The sequence below is a fragment of the Aplidium turbinatum genome, chromosome 1, assembly GCF_918807975.1.
Source record: "Aplidium turbinatum chromosome 1, kaAplTurb1.1, whole genome shotgun sequence".
Lineage (NCBI taxonomy): Eukaryota > Metazoa > Chordata > Ascidiacea > Aplousobranchia > Polyclinidae > Aplidium > Aplidium turbinatum.
Genome location: NC_137472.1, coordinates 16,481,925 through 16,505,743, shown reverse-complemented (window position 1 = coordinate 16,505,743; position 23,819 = coordinate 16,481,925). Strand labels below are relative to the sequence as shown.

General features: G+C 37.5%; 1 protein-coding gene across 1 annotated transcript; it reads right to left on the bottom strand.

The window, feature by feature from the left end:
- Window positions 1–246: 246 nt before the first annotated feature.
- On the bottom strand, window positions 247–11,014 carry LOC145771261 (lysosomal thioesterase PPT2-A-like). The gene is made up of 6 exons (XM_082582997.1): window positions 10,792–11,014; window positions 10,263–10,416; window positions 7,110–7,205; window positions 4,624–4,740; window positions 3,550–3,782; window positions 247–2,096 (listed from the first exon to the last, which is right to left on the bottom strand). The coding sequence occupies exons 1-6, from the start codon at window positions 10,936–10,938 to the stop codon at window positions 1,953–1,955; spliced, it is 891 nt and encodes a 296-aa protein (XP_082439123.1). The 5' UTR covers window positions 10,939–11,014; the 3' UTR covers window positions 247–1,952.
- Window positions 11,015–23,819: the final 12,805 nt, after the last annotated feature.

The window sequence follows — 23,819 nt, the reverse complement described above, 5'->3', positions numbered from 1 at the left end:
TTAGCATAAAATGGCAAAACTGTCGGGAAAATCCGGATAAAGCGATAGAGAAAACGCAACTTTTGTCCGGAATAGGCAAAGATCCGGATTAAATAATCCGGATAATCCGAAGCTGTTTCTTAAGAAAAAGATTACAAATCATTTGTACTTCCAATTTCATCCGGATTAACCGAGTTCTACTGTACTTCAGAAAAGAAGCCTACATTTTCTAAACGTGCCTGAATAACCTAAAAAATTACTTCAAAGTTTGCTCAAAGAGTTTATTCACGAAAACACACATCCACACGGTACGAAAGATCACAACCACCTGAAACGAAAACACACGAAATCATAAGCTTATTGTTATTGGCTTAACAATATCACAGACTACAATGCACCACAAAGGCCAACTGACTCTGTGTGACAGTTGTGATTTATGTGAAGGTATTTGGTGATCTAATAAAAAATCCAAAATGAAGATAAGTAGCCTACTAAAGAAACTCATGTTTGGCAAACGTTTCGAAAACTAAACTGTCTACAGTGCTACTGCTTAGCTTAACTATTAATAGCTATGAAGATAAAGACAGTTTAGTTTTCGAAACGTTTGCTGAGCATGCATTTCGGGTTCTTCGTGTTTTTTATTTGATTGACCAGGAGCTCCAACCATTTTACTCTTAAATATTTTGAGACCCTTGTTCAGATATAACTTGGCGCAGATGACAACAATGACATGAAGAATTTATGAACGAAAAAGTTTTCATTTATTGAAAAACATCTTAGAAATTCGAAAAAAGAATATAGGCTACAGAAGTTTTTTCAACCAGTGGGCCGAGCAGCCAGGACAAACATATATTGAAATCTCGCTTATTTTAAACCTTGCAAATAATTGCAAAATGTCTCCCAGTGATCAGATACAAGTGGCTGAAAGTGGGCATTTTGCACTGCTTGCGTCAACTCCAATTTCAAATAAATTGAAAATTAGCAGCGTTTAGTGGAGTGCTGTCAGAAATATTGGCTAATCTCACTAGTCTTCGAATAGAATTTGTGAGGTGGGCCGCTATTTCCAACTTTTATGTGCTTGTTTCACAATTAAAGCACAGCTTAAGCTTGTCATGCTGGTAAAATACTTGGCCACGGAATTTTGCAAAATAAAACTCATAGCTACAATTGGGCATTGGCCGTATTACAAAAAGAATTGACGAAACACTGGAAAAAAGTAAATCTACCACCAAATACCATGGAAGATGAGGTAGGCCTACCACAAATCACGGCCAGCGGGGATAGTCAGGAATATGTGTCTGGTTTATAAAACAAACGCACATTTTTTCTTGCATAGTATGTTTTAAGTAAGTGTTCAAGATGTGGTAGGCTATATCAACCAAATAGCATAGCCCAAAATGCAGCTAGAAAGTGCGGTAATAAAAATCGTTCTTTGTATGGTTTGAAACAGCAAGGTTTGATTAAAAATGCAAAGGACGCAGCAAATAAAGTACAGATTAATACACACGTAAACACACATAAAAACACGTAGCCTACATGTTGAATGAGAGGTCTAAAGTAAGACATACGTCAAAAAGTGAAAAGTCTCTTCACATTGATAACACGCTTCAAGCATTTTATTTACAATTAACTAACTAAGCATAGCGCTTTGAGACAGCTTAGCCTATACACAGCCTAAATGGGCTACCTTACATTAGCAAACTCTCAATCCAGTGGAACTACAAATTTGTCTAAGTTTGGTGTATTTCCACACTGACACTACATTTAACGTGCGTAATAAAACGCTAAAACAACGACACAAAATCAAATCAACAACTCTTATGCAAACAGCTCATCTGCGGATATAAATAAAACAATGCCAGATTAAAAAATAGGCCTACACAGTTGCCATGCATCAAGCTCATGTAGTATTTGCAACGTTAATAAGTAACTCAATCAGAAAAAAAAAATTAAGCAACCTTAACATCTAAAAATCATGTAAGCCAAGGTTCAATACACTTAAAAAACACAGTGTCATTTTTATGCCAAGTAGTATGTTCAACTCCTGGTACAGTACATTCATGTATTTTCTTTTCCTTGTCCAAGGTCTTCAATCCAAAAACATCATTTTGGTAGATCTAAAACAGACAAATTATGAACTGAAGTAGCTGTAAATGAAAAGAATAAAAAACTCGGATGTAGAAGCGAAAATCTTGACAAATGTTTCGTAAACAAAGTAGCTTTCCTTGTTGGGACAACATTAATGAGTTTGCTTGATTGTAGGAATCTTGATCCTCGGACTGAGAAGTTTCGTACACTTGTAGAGACATTGAACCAGTGATGCAGGTCATCGCGCCAACACATCGCCACACTAACGAGTTATTGCGATAACTATCATGTCACAACATAGCTTATACCACGCAAATGCAAAAAAAAAACATCTAGAAGCAGCGAAGGGACATGTCGTCGTCGAGTCAGCTGCTTCCCAGTGTTTGGTATGTTAATAGTGTCTTGTCGAGACACAGCCACGCGCTCTGGAGCGGTGTCGAACCGGCGTCCTTTCGAACGTCGCGCAGACGCTGCCATCACGTAGCCACGCAGCCAACAACGAATCAGCAATGATGATAAATAATTTTATTAGTTAATTTTCGTGAGGTTGCGGCCTGCAGGGGAGGGTCGCTAGTCCTCACACCCGTTGGTAGACGTTGGTTTACATGCGAGAGTGGGAGCGGTGCGAGAGTGCGGCCTGCGGGGGAGGGTCGCTAGTCCTCACCCGTTGGTAGACGTTGCTTCACATGCGAGAGTGGGAGCTCTCTATGTTGGGTTTTGTGTTCTATCAGAAACAACTTAGGTTTGCGGTACGGAAATAGAGCAAAATCCCGAAAGCGGACTAAGCTGTTTCGTGCCACAAGGTCACACAAGAATCAAGGGGAGGTAGGGGTCTGGCCATCCTACTGGCAACTAAACTTCAATTTAATGTTTAATATCTTCTTTACCTCAACTAAAAAATAAAGAGCCCAAACTGTAGACACTAAACTGATGGCAAACGTTTCCAAAACAAAACTGTTTTCATCTTCAGTGCGAGTTTGCTAAACATGTATAGAGTTCGGTATTTACATTTTGGGCTCTTTAACTGATTTCTCCCAATTGTTTAGTATTAGCAGTAGGCTATGTAGGGGTGGATCCAACGATTATCCTTAGATGGGGGCATTTCAACAAAACACCCGACCAGGGTCGAATTTAGCTGATGGGGGGCCCGGGGCACTTTTAGATCGGGGGCCCCACGTGCAAAAATTTTTTCGCGCCTAAGCGCGAAAAACCATTTCTAGAGTAGCATTAATCCAGCACTGCACAGCATTTTGCAGGGTAAAAGAAAAAAAAAAAAAACACAAAATCACATTTTCCACGTAGAAGGCCTTTTAAAAGTCGGGGGGCCCGGGGCACCTGCACCCTCTGCTCCCCCCTAAATCCGGGACTGCACCCGATCTTGCAAATACATCATAAATAAAGTCACATTTTTGTGCATTTTAAGGGGAAGATCGCCCCTATCGCCTTCTCTCTGGATAATTTAGGCTACAACCAGTCAATCACCTTTAAGCTTCTGAACGGAACTACTTTCTCGTTGTTATCGTAACAAGCAAATTGTGAAGATTGCCAAGGTGTGATGACGCCATCGTCAGGACCACCAATCAGAACAAGGTTCTTAAGTCGAGCAAAATTCTTCCGCCACGAGGGTTGAAACATTTGAGGCTGCGAGCTGCTTTGGTTGTTCAAAATAGCCAAATAGGAACTATACTCTTCATAGAGCTTAACTTGGTGGGGATCTGTAAATATGTTTACTGAGTCAGTAATCGCTTTCAATAATAATAAAACATCTAGGTCAATCAAACTTAAAAGGACAATGGTGTGGGGCAGATTAAACAAAAGGGCTTTACATGTAACCCGGAACTTGCGGAAACCACACCGTATTCTTTGGATATAGTTCGTTTTTCTCAGCGGTGTCTTGGTTTGGGGCCCGAAGATCATATTGGCACAGGGGCCAAATTTCCCTCTCAGCGGACCTAGTTAGGTTACAACGTTTAGCTGCCGATTGCGTAGCCGAGTAGCCTAATACACGCCTCCAACTGATGAACAACAGTGCGTTGGTTCGATCCCCGCGTGAAGCAGTAAATAGATAAAGCAAAATCATTTCGTAGAAAGTGGAAACGAAAGTGTGGCAGCATCCTATTGTATGTTACAGAATTCTTTAAACAGAACAATAGACACAACATGTTATTATGCATAAACTGAATGCATAAATTATCTTAGGATTCCATTTGAAGAAGGACCTTCTGATGATCCCCCTTTTAGAGAGAAACAGGCTGTAGAGGTTTTAGAAAGTAGTAACTATTAGGCTATGTGATGTAAATTAGCTTATAATTATTTCCATTTAGTTTATATCCAAAGCATTTTTAAAAGTGGTACTGAATCTTATTCCTGCTTGGCACTCAGCAATGGAATAAATTCGGGCAATACTGTACTCGGTTGCGTCTTTATACAGCTGCACTGACCATGTCTGCTTTGCAAAGCGCTGAGAAGCAGCGCATATCTGCAATGGATGGATACAACGCTATATAAAAACACACATCATTAGCCTATTTTATTATCATTTATCGACTACCTTACCTTTCCAATAATTTGCAATGGACCATCTTTGTCCTAATGAGGAATAAAAAAACTCATACATGTCTTCCTTCAGGCCACTAGGAAAAATAGGAAGATACTTTTTTATGTACGAAGTGTCTGTGGAAAGAACAGAACGTGTTAAAAATCATTTGGTATTGAACTAAAAACCAAGTCAGCAGAAGTTATCACCTCACAGACCTCGAAATTCACGGCGGACACGGCGGTCATGTCCGCCATCACAGCATGTGATGTCCGCGGGAAGTACCATCTAGATCGGTCATATTTGTCCGCCGAGAAATAACTCAGGAACTAGCGATACAAATCGTCATTGCATAGTACTAACAATTGTTGCAAGAATATAATTTCCCGCGCATTCTAGCGCGCATCTAGAAAATGTGAATACCGTATTTCTCACCAAGACAACAAAATCTATCATTCTTATATTAATTCATTGTAGACGCAGACGTTGAATCAATGTAAAAATGATAGATTATGTTATCTGGGTAGCTTCCATACAAGCAGGAAAACGTTCGATTTTTACGTTGCTTCAACAATTGATGACATTGAATCAGGGTAACAACTCAGGTGAATTCTTCGCTAAGAATCGATGGGAGTACCTGTACTTCTACACTAATCAGCGCAACTTTGTTCAAGTTTTACGTCACAATATCTGGCTTTGATCTCCTAGTAATATTGATACGGCAAGGTTGGTTACAAAATTAGATTATACGAGTTCAGTAAGCTATTACAGCAAAATTTGTGAAGTTTTGGTATTACTGTAAGAAAAAAAAGGCCCAGGGAAAATTCACTTTCGCTCACATGACACGCAAAAATAAACTTAAAGAAAAAGGCCAAGTGAAACTTTGCACAGCAGAAAATAGTAGCGTTAGCGTAGAAGTTTTTCCGACTCGTGCCCAAAGCATTGTGACGCAAGAAGCCGCACGACCTCGTTCGAGCGAAAGTCAATCAGTTATGCGGCGTATTGAGCAGCGACACGGCGCTTTGACTTTTCAAGCGCACGTCGTTGGTCTGAAAGCCTTTCAGAGTGACTTTGCTGAAATTTTAAAAAGCCTTCTAAACCGTAGCTATAGTTCTCAAATGGCGAAGAATTTTCAAGATAAAGTGAATAAAGCACGACAATCGACGCTAAAACTGGTGTGTCCGCCTTGAGACTTAATTTGTCCGCCGAGATAAGCTGCTCAGACCGGACACGTTTGTCCGCCGTCAACAAAAACGAATTTCGAGGCCTGCCTCACACAAAAAGCACAAACAAAAACTCCCTTGCTGTAACTGCATTTTACAGATTTTCAGCAGTAGGTTCAAGACCTGGACTGTAATTAAATTTATCATAATCGCCTATAGAATAACATCCGCACAAAGTCCTCTATGGCACTCTGTGAAAGTAGTATAAAATAATTCGTGTAGCTTAAGGTCGGGATTTGGAACTGTTACGGACCACAGCAGCACAATAAAAAGCCTATTCGTCTCTTGCGTTGTGAACGCGAGTTCGATCCATGTGAAAAGCATTAAGAAAATTCTATAAACAGAACATGTTACAAGGGTTTTGTTTATTTTCACAGTACAGCCATAAGCCACAAAAGACCACTTCACTTCTCGCTTGATAAAGAAATGATTGTATGGTCGTTACATAACAAAATGTAAGCTTAATTCCATGTGAATTTACAATCTAAATAGTGTTAACTTTTATTATCACTTTAATAAATCATGAGCGCTGTTTGCTGGGATTCGTAATGCTCTACTTTCTCTACATTTTCTTCACATCACAAAAACACAAGAAGACTGCAATTTGCATGCAGGGCGCAGTCCCGCTACGGTTGAAAGGGAAACTAAACCATTCACAAAAAGGTAGACAACAAAAATTAGAAAATATAAGCACAAGCATATGTTGACAACATTCTATAAATGATTGGAATGGGAGGAATTGGTCAAGAAACTTTTATCTCAATAGAAACGTGTTTGAAGTTGAGGCAATCATCGCATTGACTCACGCAATCAACGCGTTTGTTCGGCAAAATACTTATAAATGTTTCATCACTTAAACTACATGCCATATATATATATATATATATTGTTTACACATGAGTATTACAGAACTTTTACAGTAATGACTGGCACAGACAAGTAATACGCAACCTAGAGTTTCGTGTTAGAGTAAATGACAATCATTAGGAGCAAACTAATTAATACATTGTTACAAAGGTCCCCGCTTCTTAAGCCCACAGTTAATAGGCCCCCCCCCCGATTGTTAAACCCAACTTGGTCCGGTCCGCAATTACTGAATGTATATGAATGGCAGACAATCGTCCCACAGTTAATAGACCCACCCGCTTATTAAGGCCTAAAATAGTCCAGTCCCGGAGTAGGCTTAATCAGCGGGGATTACTTATATAGATATTACATATTACTGTAGCATATAATATGTATATTATGCACTACAATATTGTAATTAACATTTAGTTACTCACCCCCGAATTGTCCATTAAGAGGGGAGGAGAGAGCAATGAAGTTATTCACGTTGTGGTCATTTGTTGTTTGAATGATGCCACGGACCAACAATCCACCTGGAATACAGCAAAGCATCCAAACATTAACTGAAGTTGTGCTTAGCAATCCTCTCAGAACAACTTAACTTTCTACGAGAAGAATTTTAATTACAAGTAGCCAAGGCTGATTGAACAATTGTATCAACCCATTATATTAGGCTGAATTTATAGTTTACCCAACGCAGGAGGGTAAAATCACTAAAAATTCCACAATACCCCATCGCCACTTCAGGGAGTGGCATCTATGATAAGGAAACAACTCATTAGCATACGGTGACTGGCTGCCCTCGATTTAAAAAATGATAACACATCAACTATTTCCTGAATAGCCATGCCATATGTTGCTGTGATAGACCTATACGGCTAATGTACTCAGTGGGTCTCAAACTGCGTGCCACGAAAATATTTAGAATTTTGAAAAATAATTTATTCGTGTTACAAATGTCACACAGGTGACGAGGTAAGCATACGAGACGAGGGCGCAGTAGGCTGTCCAAAAAAATCCATTAAATCAGTCATGCACAACATACCGCACGCGGGCCGTGTGCAGCCTGCAAAAGCTTTTAATACGAGCCACGAGGTATTTCGTGACCTATTTTATTTTTTGACACTTGCTCTCTTTGTCGAATTTGTTGTTAAAGTTAGAAATTGCATTTTGTTGATTTGGTAACGAATGGGTCAAAATACCCACAAAGTGGACACCAGGAGACGAGAAAAAAAAAACAGAAAGAGACAGAAAAGAAGATGGTGGAATGGCATGGAAGAAAACATTGGTAGGCCATCATCTCAGAAAATATGGCCACACCGACATCAAAGTCACGATCAATAGACAAGAAGTTGATGTTGTGAAAAACTTAAGTCAAAAGTCTTTGACTCGACTCCCGTTCTTAATTTTCAATTTCAATTTTATTTCAGTCAAAATTGTCCATAGCTGCCTCAACACACAAAAACAACAGAACAAGGAAACTAGGAGTGAAAAATCATCAATAACAATCAAGATAAATAGCTTGCTGAGAGTGGTTGAAGAGATCTATAAAAACGGTCAGGGTGTGGGACGTGGACGCTGCATAATCTTTCAGTTATTATTTTGTGTGGGCACATTGAGCAGTTTCTCGAATGTTAGACCGTATTTATGCTGTGATACCGTATGATTCTTTAGTATTATTTCTTTTACAATACTGTTTCTTTTATAAACTTGAAAAGAGCTGTATGACTAGCCGAAAACGTTCGCTTATTGTTTTTTTTTATAATGTTAAATAGAGTGTGATTGCTAAGTTATGTCTGTTTATGGTATAAAAAAGTATATAACCTCTTCATCCAAATATAATTAATTCGATGCTCACGAATGCTCACACAATGTGGCAGATTATTATATAGGATTCTAAACGAATCATTGTAAGCCGCTCGAAAACGATAAAGACAAGAAAGGCGACACCTACGCCTTGATCAAAAATTATTTTTGTTAAATGAACACTTTGTCAGGACTATAATTGGCACTTCAAAACCATGCTTCTTATAGTTTGCCGTTAGTTTCTTTAAAGGGATAATTAATCCACTTGAAATAAAAGTTGAAAAAGAGCAGCTCATTGATAAACAAAATACTCGTTTTTTTCAAGCTTTGTTTCATTGTTTTCCCAAAGTAATTGAGATACGTTTGGATATCCGCTTGGCTTGTTAGGTCGGTGTCCAAATGAAATTTTGCATCATCGCTACAAGCATGGCCGACTTGTTACCGCTCATCAATACCATTTTCCTATCAAGCAGATGGCACACAAAGGGTTATAACAAAGAAAGACAATCGGTTTTGAGTTGCTGCGTATCTGAGATAATATGAGCGTTTTTGCATTACCTTACTTCATAAAAACTTGCATTGATAAGCTTTCACTGTCTTTGTGAGGAAATCTTCGACGAGCTTTTCATAAAATTCATCAAGAGCAGATGGGAAAAGTCGGTAGGCCGATAATTCTTTTACAACGTGGTTTAAAAATCGCGTTTTGTTATTTTGTTGAGAAGGAGCGATCTTCCTGGCGTCAGCACTACGCTGAGTACTCAACTGTAGAACAGCGAGCATTGTGTTTCGCTGACCATACCGGTGTAGCCTTCACACTAGCTATCAAGTCAAGTTTGCTTTCAGTTCAAGACGAAACGACATCTTCCCAAAAGAAATCTGTTTCGAAATCAAATAAATGCCCGTCATAGACATACTAACAGGAGAAGACAAATATTTTACATCAAAATATTACTTCAATTTATTGTGTAGATCAGTTATTTTCAATGTAGTTGTTATTGTAAAAATCAGTTATTTTCGTTACTTGAGAAGAACTAACCTGAGTATGGCCGAAAACGTTCGTAGTTTATAGTTTTATGTTCACTCTAATGTATGATGTTAAATGCCGTGTGGTTGCTTGGTTTTATCTGTCTGTAGTTGAAGAAAGTTACCTCTCTACCAAAATTGTATCAAAATATTGTTGATGAAAACAGTCTTGACGTTATAAACCGTTATTTTCTTCAGAAAAAAAAGTACCTACCCCCTCTGTACCAGAGACCTTCACCAAAAATTTATAAACAACCCTTGCTTGACAAACGGACGTAACTTTCCAAGCAGCAGAAGGTCACTGTGCCAAGTTAAGGCTGGTTACGTCAAAAGTTCAGAACATCGCGTGTTTCCAGCTGAGAGGTTATTATCGGTCAAACATAATCGACTTGAAGAGTTGTTGCGTCATGTTGTTTTGTATCATTTTGACGTATGACGATAATAACAAATCACCAATTATTGTCCAAGGTTAAAGCACGTAAAACTTATTTACTAATGTAGATCGATCAGCTAAAAGTTACAAGTTTCTGCAGAGTTAAGCAAAAATATGAAGGTCAGGCAACACCCCTAACAACGTGAGGTTACTTTCGGTCATAGCAAACAGCTGTGTATTTCAACCAACGTCAAGTTTTCAGTAAATACTGAAGGTTTGATCCAAAAGAAATATATTTCGAATAGCCCAACTGGCCAAGTCCACTATCGGTACAAGGCTGCATTAGCTGACTTGTTTTTTCTATTTCATAAATTGTGATCCACTTTACCTTGAGAAAAGCCAATAATGTGAACACCATCGTTTGAGGAGGCCATGATTTTGTTGGTTATTTTCTGCACAGATTTCAGCTGCTTCCACATGGGCTGTAAACTTTCTACGTCATCGAATATGTCCACACTGTGAACTTTCGTTCCAGGGTGGACCTAAAATCAACGTTGAATTAACAATATTTTATATGCATTAGATTTCACCATTTAGGTTTAATCTAACACTTTTGATCAAACCGAAAGCGAAATAGTTTGAGAAGTTAAGAAACTAGAAAAAATGTACAAATCGTTGTGAGTGCAGTTGACATGAAAAAACGACATTTCCGGTTTTTACCTTTTTGTACGAACAAAAGATCTCATTTTCTCATTTTTCAAACATGATTTAACTCGCTGTGTAAATTAATTGCTAGCTGTCAATATAATCTTGTGATCAGGAACAACCTGTTCAGCGGACATCCTTTGTGCCAATACAAGTCACATAATCACAGCAATTAATAGATACAATGCTACACTTAAAATATAACAAATTACCTTTTTGATATTTTCAACTAAATGATTTAGAGAGCTTGCTTTGTCGAAAAGTCCATGCATAATAATAACTGGCTTGTAGGAAAGTACTTTTGACAGATGATTGCTGAGCAGCAGCAAAAAATACAGCAGCATACATTTTTGAAACATTTTTATCAGTTTATTTAAACTCTAATCTACCTAACCACAATAACCTAAACCATTCCCTTGCAAGCCCGTGACTCCTTCCTGAAACTATAACGTACATATTATGTTTGTATAATGACAAAATAAGTCAATATTTACATTATACCCTTATTATGACTAAACAGTTAATTTGAAGTGGCTGATAGTCATTAGTAATGTGTCTGTGCTAACTGTTAAATGACCAGCACTTCCTCTTTCTATGTTGGAAAGCACGCATATATTGCATTAACTCAACGTAAAGACAAAGAAAAAAACATGCTCTTGTCACCCCGTAGTTCTACAAGCGACCTATTTCAACAGCTGACTGATCTGAACAGAATCAAATCGGCGATTGCTATTCTTGCACTTGCCAAGCCTTTTTTTTCAAAACAAACCTTTCACGCGTTTGATAAACTCGCTGAGTGACGATTTTGAAGTACAGTAGTTTTATTCTGTGTCATCAACTTGCCATGTAGTCTACATGTAGAAGTAGAATGAAAGCACAAACCATCAAAAGGTTTAAATTTCACGCGCTAAACGCCACTTTTTGTTCGTTGCCCAGACAGCTGTCACTCACTTCCCATTCTCAAAATAATGTGGTCTCAACCACAAGCTGGGTCGGCTCTTTTCAGCCCGATCAACAGTTCCACACCACGCTTCGGTCAAGCAGATGGCACGCGGAGCAATTATAAAAGAAAACGATTAGTTTTGAGTTGTATCTTATTAGATAGTCTGAGCGTTTTTTCGTTAACTTGTGTCATATAAACCTTGCATTGATAAGGTTTCACAATCTTAGTGAGGAAATTTGCAACGACCTTCTCACTAATTGCATGAAGAGCGTTTTTAGTATTAAAACAACACGTCTGTTATTTTGTCATTATTTTGTAATGTCAGTAGAAATGTTAATATTTTACCCTACTTCTTTGTCCAAGTTTTGTATTCGTTTCAAGTCTGGTTTTAAGAAGTATCTAAATATAATACTGATGGTCAGGGGCGTAACCAGCAAAAATTTCCGGGGCTACTCATTGAGTACTATTGCACATGTCAGTGAGCCCGGCGGCCTGTCGCCGAAGGTGTCACGCCCAGAAGGGAGTCTGGGGAGCCTTCCCCAGTAATTCTTGGAAAAAAAATTAAAGTTGCGCATTCCTGCTGCTTTCGGCTTCAATTAAAAGCAAAACTCTGTCAAACCATGTGGTAACAGAAGGCAAAAAGTTTATTTAAATATGCTACATAAGCCAAAACAGCTGTGAGAATAGTAGGCTTATGATGGTAGATTTAATGGTAGGCTTCAGTCAGTCAATAAATATCTTTCGCACAAAATACAACACAGTACGCTGCTTATCTAGCGTTCATATATTAGATCTGATATGTAGGCCTATACACCGTACACGTAGAAACAAACAATCGACATTACAGTGGGTCCGGGAAAGCAAAACATTCAACAACAAAATTGCATAGCTTGTCTACATAATGCCGTATATATTCAATTCAATTTATTTTTCTTTGTCGGAAAACAACAGCAATGATAAAGTTACAAATAGTGAACGGGAACAAAACTAACAAAAGGAAAAGGTGGCAAAACTACAAAAGTTTAAAACGTGCATGCGATGCAAATTTAAAGGTTACGTACACGAAAGTAAATGAAGCACGGCCACCAAACCTAACAGTTTAAAATAGATGAATTAGTAGGAAGAACCACTTGGCTCCACATACCTAAAGCAACTGGAGGTGTGCCAGTTGATGAAACCATGCGGGGACGACTGAACCTTACAACCAATATAAAAAAAGAAAAAAAAAAATGTTTGATCAAAGAAATACATCTTTTAATAAACTTTCCTACAATTTTTCAATAGCTTTTAAGTCAATAGGTTGTTGCTTATGCAACAATATTTCGAGGGGAGGAGATCAATTTCCTTCTTTGTATGGTAATGACCCCCCCATAGCAGCCTTATAGTAGTTTTCCTTCGCCTACGTTTTCCCTTCTTTTGCAATAAATGCTTAGTTTGTTCACAACATGCCGCCAATGAACGTGTCGGCTCTCAGGCGAGGATTTATGGGGGGGGCCCCCCGAAATTTTGTAAAGAATTGTTGAAATTGTATGTTTCCGCATCAAATCGTTTGATATGCTTCTAAAAAGCTGATATTAGTCTCACGACGGACTTAACTTCTCCCGGGGGGAGGGGAGAGGATAAGTTTTTGTTAATATTATGGTTGAAATTACCCATCGATCAGACTCCGTTATTTCTTTTCATACAACTTCAAATACATTTTAATAGCAACATTTGTTGGAGCTGACTCAGCTGAAACCAACGCTGAACCAAATGACGTCAGTTGAAACAATCTGAAAGGCTGAAATTTTGAATGGCGCTGTTTTATAGTTTTTAGTCTTCATTATAATTTCAATCAACTACCGTATATGCCTACAAACATACAAATATCCAATTGGTCATGGACACTGCATACAGAGTTTTAAACCAGATTTCAAGTTTACTTCGCATGCTTAGCAATTTTTATTCAAGCAAAATTTATTTTTTAAACATTCACAATTGATGAAAATGGCTGTTTTAATGTCTATTTCAATGGTTCTTAACCGGGGGTCCGCGAAGCGATTTCAGGGGGTCCGTGAAAGTTTCCGAGTTTGCAGCATGATTGATAAATTACGAAATTTAAAACTTGGTTGGTTGTGCTTTAGTTATGTGATACCGTGATTTTCAAACTGTACTTCCCAACGAACTTGTGCGATGTCCATTGAAAGTTCAAAGGTTTGGTTTCTTCACTAAAAAAATATCATATAAATCAATGAATTAATTTTTTAACAAGGCTTTGTTCAAATTAATTCTTTTGAGACAGCAGTCTATTGATCAATGCTTAACTTAGAAATGCAAACGTTGGTCGGCAGTCTATCACCACTCACAGTTTTGCAATGACAAAGATTATGACGAATTAATATTGATTAGAAATAAATAACGGAGAAATTGTTTGTAACCGTCGCGAAGTTCTACTGATTTTTGACGAAATTTTATTGAAAAACTACAAATCAACATATCGATTACTGATTTTTGATGCTGTATGCCAACACAAAGCTCATAACAAAACTTCGTCAATGTCATCAGTCGTCATAAGTGCGTTGCAAGTTCAGCAAATTTTTCTGAGTATGTCGCTTAGAAACTTACGAAACATTTGATTCCATCATTATAGAAGCGATATACCAAAATTTCAGACAATTTTTTTAAGGGTTCGCGACTGCTTCGAAGGTAGGCTACCAAAGGGGTCTGCCAAAACTAAAAGGTTGAAGACCACTGGACTCTATTTTATAGCATATTGTATATGTCGTAGTATCATTGTTCATATCTGTTTTATGTTTTTCTTTTCAATTGATTTTCAAATTTTCTGGCCCCCCCCCCCCCCCCCCCGAAAAAAACTCCTAGATCCGCGCCTGTCGGCTCTAGTAATATTTTTCTGTGTCTTTTCCTTATTTTCTTGCTCTGTGATGCTGACCTTTATAATTTATTATTCTCCAATACAACCATTGTTTTTTATGACTCTTTTTACTGGGTTTTTCGTGATCCAGCACTTTCTGTGTTGGTGTGAACAATAGCGTTGACAAGGGGTTTAGAGGTACTTTTGAACCCGGCATCATTTTAGGGGCCCATACCTTTTCAAGGGGGCTGAGAACTTGAAGAAACCACCGCGTTTTCTTTGGATATAGTGCGTTTTATTAGAAGTGTCGATTTGGGGTCTGAAGACTTCATTGGTACTGAGCCTAAATTATTCTTTTTACGCCCAGATTGTGAGGTATGTAACTTTATTCAGGGCATTGTTAAACTGCAGCTCAGATCAGCGACCGAGTGGTTATCGTTATCGGCCCTAGTGCACCCTACCGATTTTGCCTTACTTTCATAAAACATCTGGTTCAGGACAGCAATTGGGACAAACACAGACTTCTGTTGATCATCATTTATTATGTTCCAACGTCAAAAAAGACTTCAAGATTAAGCGATGCTGGTTCGACTCTCAGGGTTTGCGCTTGAGCAACGCATTTCTGGATTGTTCTCCTTTCAGCGGCACCTTGTGGATGGAATAATTCACAGAAAACAACACTTCAACAACAAGCAGAAACTTGGTAACCGGCCCTGAGTCAGTGGTTTAAAGCCTCCACAAGTATGCGAAACTGCCAGGAATAAACTATCGGAGGCTTTGTCAGTCTGAAGATAACGGTTTAGAACCAAACCAAACCTGTATACATAATATCGTCGCAATATTTTCAGAAAACTTAGATTTCAACGCTGTTCTGTTTACCATACAAAAAGTGAAATATTTATGATGCAATTGCGATGTAAATGAAATATAAATGACACAATTCCAATTACAACGTGTTATAGCCTACTTGCCATAAAATTAAAGCAATGAAATAAGGCTTGTTCAATTTATGCTACTCGGTTTTACTGAGAGTGCTCTCAAACACAATCGATAGTATTTGCTTTGGTGCAATATCAGACAGCAATAAAAATCGTGAGCTCAATGCACAGGCGCATCGAAGTCTTACGTAAAATGTGTTTTCATTTATTTCTTTGTTATCATTAGTCTACTGATGTGAAGCAATTGTCACAAATATGTTGCTGTGTATGCTCGTTAGCCATGATTGAAGAGCGTTTGATAAATTGGCTGACTAGTTACAATTAAATCAGCTCTACCTAAAACTAATGTATAGGTTTGTTTTTTAAGAATGGTTGTCCATCCAGAAGACAACGGCAACCTAAATACGTGATGCAAAATTGACTTGTTGACAAATCAAGTTATCAGTACAATCAAAACTGCAGACAATCTTTGTTCCGGTTATGAAGTTAACTGAACTGAAATTACACAATAAATGCAATAACATTTCTTGGTAAAAGATTAGATACACATGCCACGTAAAAACAACCAAAGAAGTAAGTTGTGCCGCATGATCTTATTATTGAGAACTTTACAGTCAGTAATATTTCTTGCAGCTCATGAAATGGGTTTTCACAATACTTTCTAAAAAGTTGTGACAATTGAGGTCAGTTGAAACAAAGATACAGATATGAACGTCAACAACTTCAAAATAACTTCAGCGACAAGCCTATCAAATGCTCAATGTGTTGTTGTCTTTGCATCAAGCGGAAAGGCAATTAAAAGCTGCGTGGTTAACGTTATATTATATCAACAAATGTCAAAAATAATTTCAAAAATGACTTTTGTATTCATTTTATTTTAAAAGAAAAAGATGGGCTATAATCATGGAGGAAAAGTACAAAAATTGTGCTAAAGTTGTTGGTTATTATTTGAGAGTGACGTTATTTGAAAAACAAAATGCTAAGAGATAAATTTGTTTTACTAGATAACAAATCAGAAGTAGCTTACTAAGTGTTAATAAATCCAAAGTGTATAATATTGTAGCCTATATTAGTTCATCCAAAAATTGAATAACTTACATTTTTTATTTAAAAGATTTTTACTTTTAATTTTGAAAAAAGAGCCCAAAGCAATCAAAAAGTCAAGAATCCAAAACTTCAAGCACTAAACTCATGTTATGTTCAGCAATCAGCAAAAATTTCAAAAACTAGACTGTTTTTATCTTCAATAGCCTACTATTGAAAACAGTCTAGTTTTTGAAACGATTGATGATTACTGAACATGAATTTAATTTTTGACATGTTGACCAGGCGCTATAACCGTTGTACTCCAAAGGGGTCAACATATTTCAACTTTGCCACAAAGGCAGATTTACTCGACATTCTTTTTTCGCTGTTTTTTTTCGACAACAAGTTTTAGTTTCACCCTATAAAGCAAGTCGAATTTTTATTTATGGTTTTATATTGATCAGAAAGTCATAGCCTTGATGAAAATTTGAAAAAATCAAAAATGGTTTTAACAATCTTCAAAGTGGTAATAACCTACTTCAAATGAAACATATTACCTACTGTAAATTGTCAAAGCATGGACCAGTTACATAGTTTTTAAATATTTCCTTGTTTCAATTTTTAGTTGTTTTATTTTAATGTCACCTCCTCTGTGTTACGGCGAGCAACGTTATTCGGAACGACTGTGTAAAGTCTTCAAACATATCAATTGCTAAAGGCTGTAAAACTAAATTGTGACACTGCATAAACGTTTCAAAAATGTTTTTTAAGAGTTAAACATTCTACGATTTAACCTTAAAAACATAAAATGGCTAGCGGATGTATAAAATTAACATTTGAGCTAAATGAGTTTTAATCAGATAAATAAAAAAAGAAGGTTATATTGCTTGGCAGTTGATTTTTTTGTTAAAAAATAGGTTCGGTACCTACAGGTTTTGAAACAGCACGCAGATCTTCCCAATCGATCTCTTAATGTTTATAAATATGTTGACAAAAGTCATTGCTGGATTCTTTCTCCTATTATCTTTTGTTCTGGCATTGACTTCTGCCGAGCAAACGACGACGTATCGCTTCTACGAGCAGAAATCAAGTGATGACGTCCCAACATGTACGAAGCAAACTGTTATTGTGAAGGAAGAAGGAAATCCATCTTCTGGTCAAGTTGATGATGAAGCAATAAAGAAAATCATCGCTAAAGTTTTAAACGGTAAAATATGATACTGATCTTGTGTTTAACATTTTAAGAAGACAAGCATGTTTGCACAATTCTGCCTTGAATTAAGTTATATAAGGATTGAGCTGTCAAAGACACATTTGCAAGTGAGGGTATTTTGATGGAATTGTCATCAAAAAATACTCCAAAAAGAGGAAAAAATTACAACAATGAAATCAATCACTTGTTTCATGCTGGGCTACTTTGAATGCGCACTTTGAAACTATCGATTGTGATCCAAACTCTTATTTATGAGACTAGAGTAAGCTTGTCTACTTATGTTGTTGACTAAGGGTTCCATAGCTGTAGAAGTTGCCATGTGGTGCTCGCTGAGGTCATTTTGTTTAAAATCTTGACCTACTATAGTAAATGGGAAAGTAGGACCGACGTGTCGTTCCAGGAGTCACTGTCGTCTAGAGTAGACTCTAGACCAGTGATTCTCTACATCAGATGTAAATAAAATTACCGTATGTTGTTTTTGAAGAGGATACAATGTGATGTCGAAAACGTTCGATGTGGAATTTTTTTCAATGTAGTTTTTTGTTTTCTGAAAATGTGAAAAATATACGTAAATATGTTCAATCTGATTACGTTACTCCGCTTCGTATGCTTATGGAACAATACATTATTATTATTTTTATTACAACTTCTTTAGCTACAATCCGAAATGGATTTCAAAGACTAGATGACGGATGGATTGGATTGTTCAATGGATATCAATACAAATCATCCAACACTAGCCAAACCTACGAACTTGGTCGTGTGTATTGTCAAAGCATTGGAGGTGATTTGGCAGTTTTTGGTATTCAAGATCTGGGAAATCGACGGTGATGATACAACATATATTTTACAAAAATTATATAGTAGCCTACAACTAAAAAAAATTAGATAAGTTTTACTTTTACAACAAAACTACCAGAAGAAACAATATTCTGTTTAATACTTTATTATAAAGTCTACGTTTTGGTTATAAAGAAAGAGTCAACTGTAAGATATTGTTAAGCTATAGGTCACCATGCTATAACTACAGGAAAAGGATAAAGGTGGTCTTATCCTATTTTTGGAAATAATGTTTAGGGCACAGGCAAAGGGTTTTTATTATAGGAAGCCTCATAATAGTACAGTACTATAGTAGACAACTAAATTAAAGAAATAATTTTTTCTGTAAACTTTTGGACATAACAAAATGCAGCCAAAAAGCATGCAAGTATAAAAGCAGAGTTTTTTTTTGAATTAATTTATTACATTCTGCCAATTTATAACATATATTAAACACAATATTTTGTTCTATGACATCGCTATTGAAATGCATTTTCATAATTGCATTCGCATCTTCACTTTTCATTTTAAAGCAAGAAGGCCTGTTGTTTGAAGTCAGCTTTAGACAGTTTAATGCATTCACTTTTTCTGTATATTATTAATTGTCTTATAATCTTATTTCTTTACAACTTGCAGCCCTTATGCTACATGTAATATGTTTTTATCAATGGTTTTATTTACATACGTCAAAGTAGTTTACCGTTGTACATAAATCTACATACTTGTTTCGGCGGGTCAATTGCCCTCTTGATTATAATTGTGAAATTGTGATGAATTTGTAAACGTTGAATTTGCGTTGTTCTTGTGTTCTGCGTAACGTGGCTTGCCTGACTACCAAGACATTTCACCTCTGATTGTCCCTTTGCTGCGTGCCGGGAGCCGTTGTTTCTGGACACCATTTGCCTTTGTGTTGGGTTTTAGTATGGGTAAAGCAAGCTAGAGATATGCCAGGCCAACTCTGCGCTATGTTTGTAATTCAAACTTAAGAATCGTTATTTATAATTATAAGTGTGTACAAAAGTTCAGCTTTTTATCCCTACTCACTAAATCAATTCAGACTCAATAAATAAAAAATGCAAGAAACGATTGCAAGTATGGTTGAGGCAGGAAGAGGAGGGATTGTAGGAAAGCAATGAGCGCCTACTTTTGTAACCAATACTGAACTTTCGTTTTCATGAATAACTTAATTTTAATTGTATTTTAAATCTCATAAGAATATTTCATTATTTAATTTATTTATTGCAGATATGTAGTTACTGACTAAATCATACTTTTGTGGTGAAAGCTCTGTATAGGTCCAATAAACTTGTTTTCCTCAATTTAGGGTGATGATCTCTGCTTTTTTTTTATAAAGGCAGTAGCCTACTTGAAATTTTTGGATTACTGAATATTTCTATTTGTTAATCAAACTCCTTGTTCACTGTGTTCGTAGAATCATCAAAAACGCTTTGAATCTCATAAACGACGTATTTATTGGATTGGATGACATAGATGAAGATGCACAATGGGAATATATTGATGGCACTGATGCGGCTGATAACATGGCGTTATGGGCAAATGCTCAACCAGGCGTCGGAAACTGCGGGTTGATGGTCCAGTCTAACCTGCTGACCTACTCCATTTCATGCAGTGATACATGGCACAGCTTATGTGAGAAGCGATGGAATTAAACGCTTACCACCAAACTTTACTCACAATGGAAATGGTTAAGCGGAATGTGCGATAGGTTGTTGCATGATAATGTGTAGCTATTGTCAAGAAGTAGTTGTGAGTCCAAAAATAATCCAAAAATAAATCATTTTCTTTGATGTTGCTTTAGTTTTTGAGATATCAATATTTCTTCAGAATCTTCTGTTTTGAAAAACTCTAAGCTTTTTGCTCTGAAGATGCACATTGTCACCATTTTGCGTGAAACGTGTGTTGATCAAGAAAAGCAATTTAAGTACCAAAATGTTTCACAAATTGTAAAAACGAAGCGGTTATTTATGACCGCTGTTACAAAATACCATTTTTATTTATTGTGTACAATATGTTGTTGTAGCGTTTCTCTTGTGTTTTAGTTTTTTTAAAGTGTGTTTCAAACTTTATGCATGTGCTCCGTTTAGTGTACACTTTTTTTAATTATATTTAAGATATGTAAATGTTTCAAAATTATTAATTCATGCAATTATAGAGCACTTTACATTTGTAACTTTAGAAGCGATACGTCTTCCACCAACACACTTTCATACACGAAACCACGGATGTTTTTCTAGCATTTTATTTTGGGGAGGGATTTGTTAAAACAGTTGTGTTGTAGAAGATTATAGGTAAAATTAAACCTAACAAAAACATAAATCTCAAATCTGATTTCACCAAAATAAGCTGCAAAAGTGCAGAGGCTACAACGGACGTTGGTCCAAGTTGGAGGAGACAAAACTTGTGCAGGGCACACACGCTCAAGGGGTGTACGCAGGATAGTCTCAAGGGGAGGAGAGGAGAGGAGGTTATTGTTAAGAATTTTAGACATTCATCGTACGGTAACATAAGAAACGTCATTGTTTTGCGGTGAAGTGAGTAGGCCTGATGGGGGTTAGCGTTGAGATCAGAGCTGCGAGCACTGGGGTGCAGTGATGGCTTTCATTTGTGAGAAAATTTTCTCATCCGAGGAAACCTGATCAACAAGTTCATAAAAAAAGAAATTTGTGAGAAAAAATTAAGAAAATCATAAAATGAGGAAATAAGACATTAAAAAATATCACTTAAATACAAAAAATTGCAAAAGGGTTGGTCGTATTTATTTTTACGGACTTCACACTCAATAAAAAAGTTAGTATTTTATTGCGATCTATTTTATGTTAATTCAACGCTTGTAGACGTTGCTGATTACCAACTTTAACAGTAGCTTTTGTCTAGCTTGTTAAGTGAAGTGAATCGGAAAAAATGTCCAGAGCTCCGCGCATAACATAGATAGCCCAATCTTTAAGCAAAAAGAAATCGTGGCTATAAAATGACGAGTTTTTATAGCAGTAACTTATATAGTAACATTGTTTATATTAAAATGCGGAAAAACGCTGCACAAACTTATAGCCCCTCAACAGAGATGTGGGCCCACAAACTGGGGTTTTGGAAGCGGTAAATAGGGCCTCGCGTAATTTAAGCTATAATATCGCGCGTCTGTAGCAACTTTTAAAACGTTTTATTTCATTTCAAATAGCCAAAAAAAAATTAAACAAATTGAAATGAGTGAGCACCTTAACAACCGTGCCCACCAGAGGTATGAGGGGCGGTTAACAAGGCCCTGCTACCCAAGACCACTCTTGAATAATAACATGTTTGCACTAGACAACACAATCACAACAACGCTGAAAAAAAATCAACATTTTCCCTGTGTACGCCACTGACTATAGGGATACTACTGCTAGCCATTGTGTTTCGACCCTTGTTGTCAGCGGGAACCAGCCAAACACTTTAGCAGTGCAATGCAAGATAGCGGTTTTTACGCAGAGACACTTTAAAGACTTTTTATTGGTGTAGCCTACTCCGCTCATGACAAAGCTTCCAGGTTGTGTAGATGAATAGCTGTCGCTTCGCTACCGTTTTGTTTCAGATGAAGCCAACGCCACCGTTTTGACGTGTCTGTCATATGACATGAGTTATCTAATGAGGATGAAGAGTTAGCTTGAAACTTACACACATTGACGTAAGATGTGCTGACGATTCACGTTCCGCCATACTATTTCTAAGAGAGTTTACAACCTAACACGCAGTGTCGAAATGGTTGAACAACAAGCTAACAATAGTAGAATGACGCTCAGGCATGATTTGCAAAAATATCTACCATTGTGCTGCAATTATTGTTGTTTTCTTTCGTATTCTCCAACAACTAAAACACGTCACTAACCATTCCAGCAATAAAAAGAGTAGGTTCTTCTTCTATCGAGTCTTCTAAAGTTTGTTGATACACCACAGATTGACACATTCTTCCGCAACGGAGTTGTACACTGACAGGTCCCACCTACTGCACCGGGTGGCAAGCCGAGGGCAAACAAGAAGGTGGTCCGCTGTTTGGGGCTCGGTGCCACAGATACATACAGCAGGGCCCGTGTCGTAGCCCCACTCCACCATTGCAGACTTAGTACGTCCAACACCGGTTCGGAGTCGATTTAATGTTTTCCACTTTGCCCAAGGAGCGTTTGCTCCTGGGGGGAGGGACTCTGATGGTGGGATCTTCATTTCAGTGTATGATGGGTCGTTTTCGAATTGTTGTTTCCATTGCTTAAGTCTTGTTTCTTCTTTTGTTGAGGTTAGTGGCTGAACGTCTGTTAGGAAGCTTTTTCTTGATTTCAACCGGGTTTGTGCAGCAGTTTTTCCATATAGAGGATGTTTTTCATCACATATTTGTTTTAGCCTTTCAGCTTGACTGCTAACGTCTCTTCTTATGTATGGTGGTGCAATACCAGCAAGCAGATAAAGTTTGTTGGTATTTGTGGGCTTCAGACACCCAGTAATAAGACGACAAGAATGATTGAGTACAGAGTTAAGCTTCGATGAGTGACAGGACCTGTTCCAAACAGGGCATGCATATTCTGCTGTGGAGTAGCACAAAGCCAATGCGGTCATTCTGAGGGTTTGTGGATTAGTGCCCCACCCAGAGTTGGTAAGCTTTCTCAGGATATTGTTTCTGGTGTTAACCTTAGCCTTTGTGTTTTCAATGTGCTTTTTGTAGCTGAGAGAACGGTCCAGTGTCACTCCAAGGTAGACGGGGTTAGGGCAATGTTCCAGCTCTGTTCCCGACCAGGAGATTTTGAGGGTCCTTGTAGCTTCTCTGTTTTTTAGGTGGAAAGAACATACTTGTGTCTTTGAAGGGTTAGCTTTGAGGTGATTGTTGGTGTGATATTGTGTTAACTCCTCGAGCGACTTTGTAAGGTTTTGTTCTATAGCAACAAAGGTCTTTTCTTGTGATGTTATGCATAGATCATCGGCGTATATAAACCGCTTAGTGTGTTGATCTATCGGCTGATCGTTGGTGTATATGTTATACAGTAACGGTGCTAGAACACTTCCTTGAGGAAGTCCGTTCCGTTGATGATGCCAGCGGCTTGTTTTTGAATTCAGGATAACTTGGAATCGTCTGTTGTGGAGTAACGTTGCTATAAGCTTTGTTACTGCAGCATCTTTGGACATCTGCAAGATCTTTTTCAGCAGGAGACGATGGTTAACTGTGTCATAAGCCGAAGATAGGTCAACAAATGCAGCACCAGTAATCATACCTTTCTGGAATCCGTCTTCAATATGTTGCGTTAGACACAGCAATTGACCTGTTGTTGACTTTCCAGGTCGAAAGCCAGCTTGTTGGGGAATTAGGTGTTGTTCAACAGAAAGTGATAGTCGGCCAAGAATTAACCTCTCGAACAATTTGTAAAGGTGACACAGTAAAGAAATTGGTCTGAAGCTTTTTGCTAGAGATG

Bases quoted from the DNA above. Each gene is read 5' to 3' on its own strand.
- LOC145771261 (XM_082582997.1), bottom strand. From the start codon at position 10,938: ATGTTTCAAAAATGTATGCTGCTGTATTTTTTGCTGCTGCTCAGCAAT. The intron at 7,206-10,262 runs GTAAAGTGGATC...GCTGTATTCCAG, and splicing joins CATTATTGGCTTTTCTCAAG to GTGGATTGTTGGTCCGTGGC. The intron at 2,097-3,549 runs GTGATTGACTGG...TGTCTGTTTTAG, and splicing joins TTCCGTTCAGAAGCTTAAAG to ATCTACCAAAATGATGTTTT.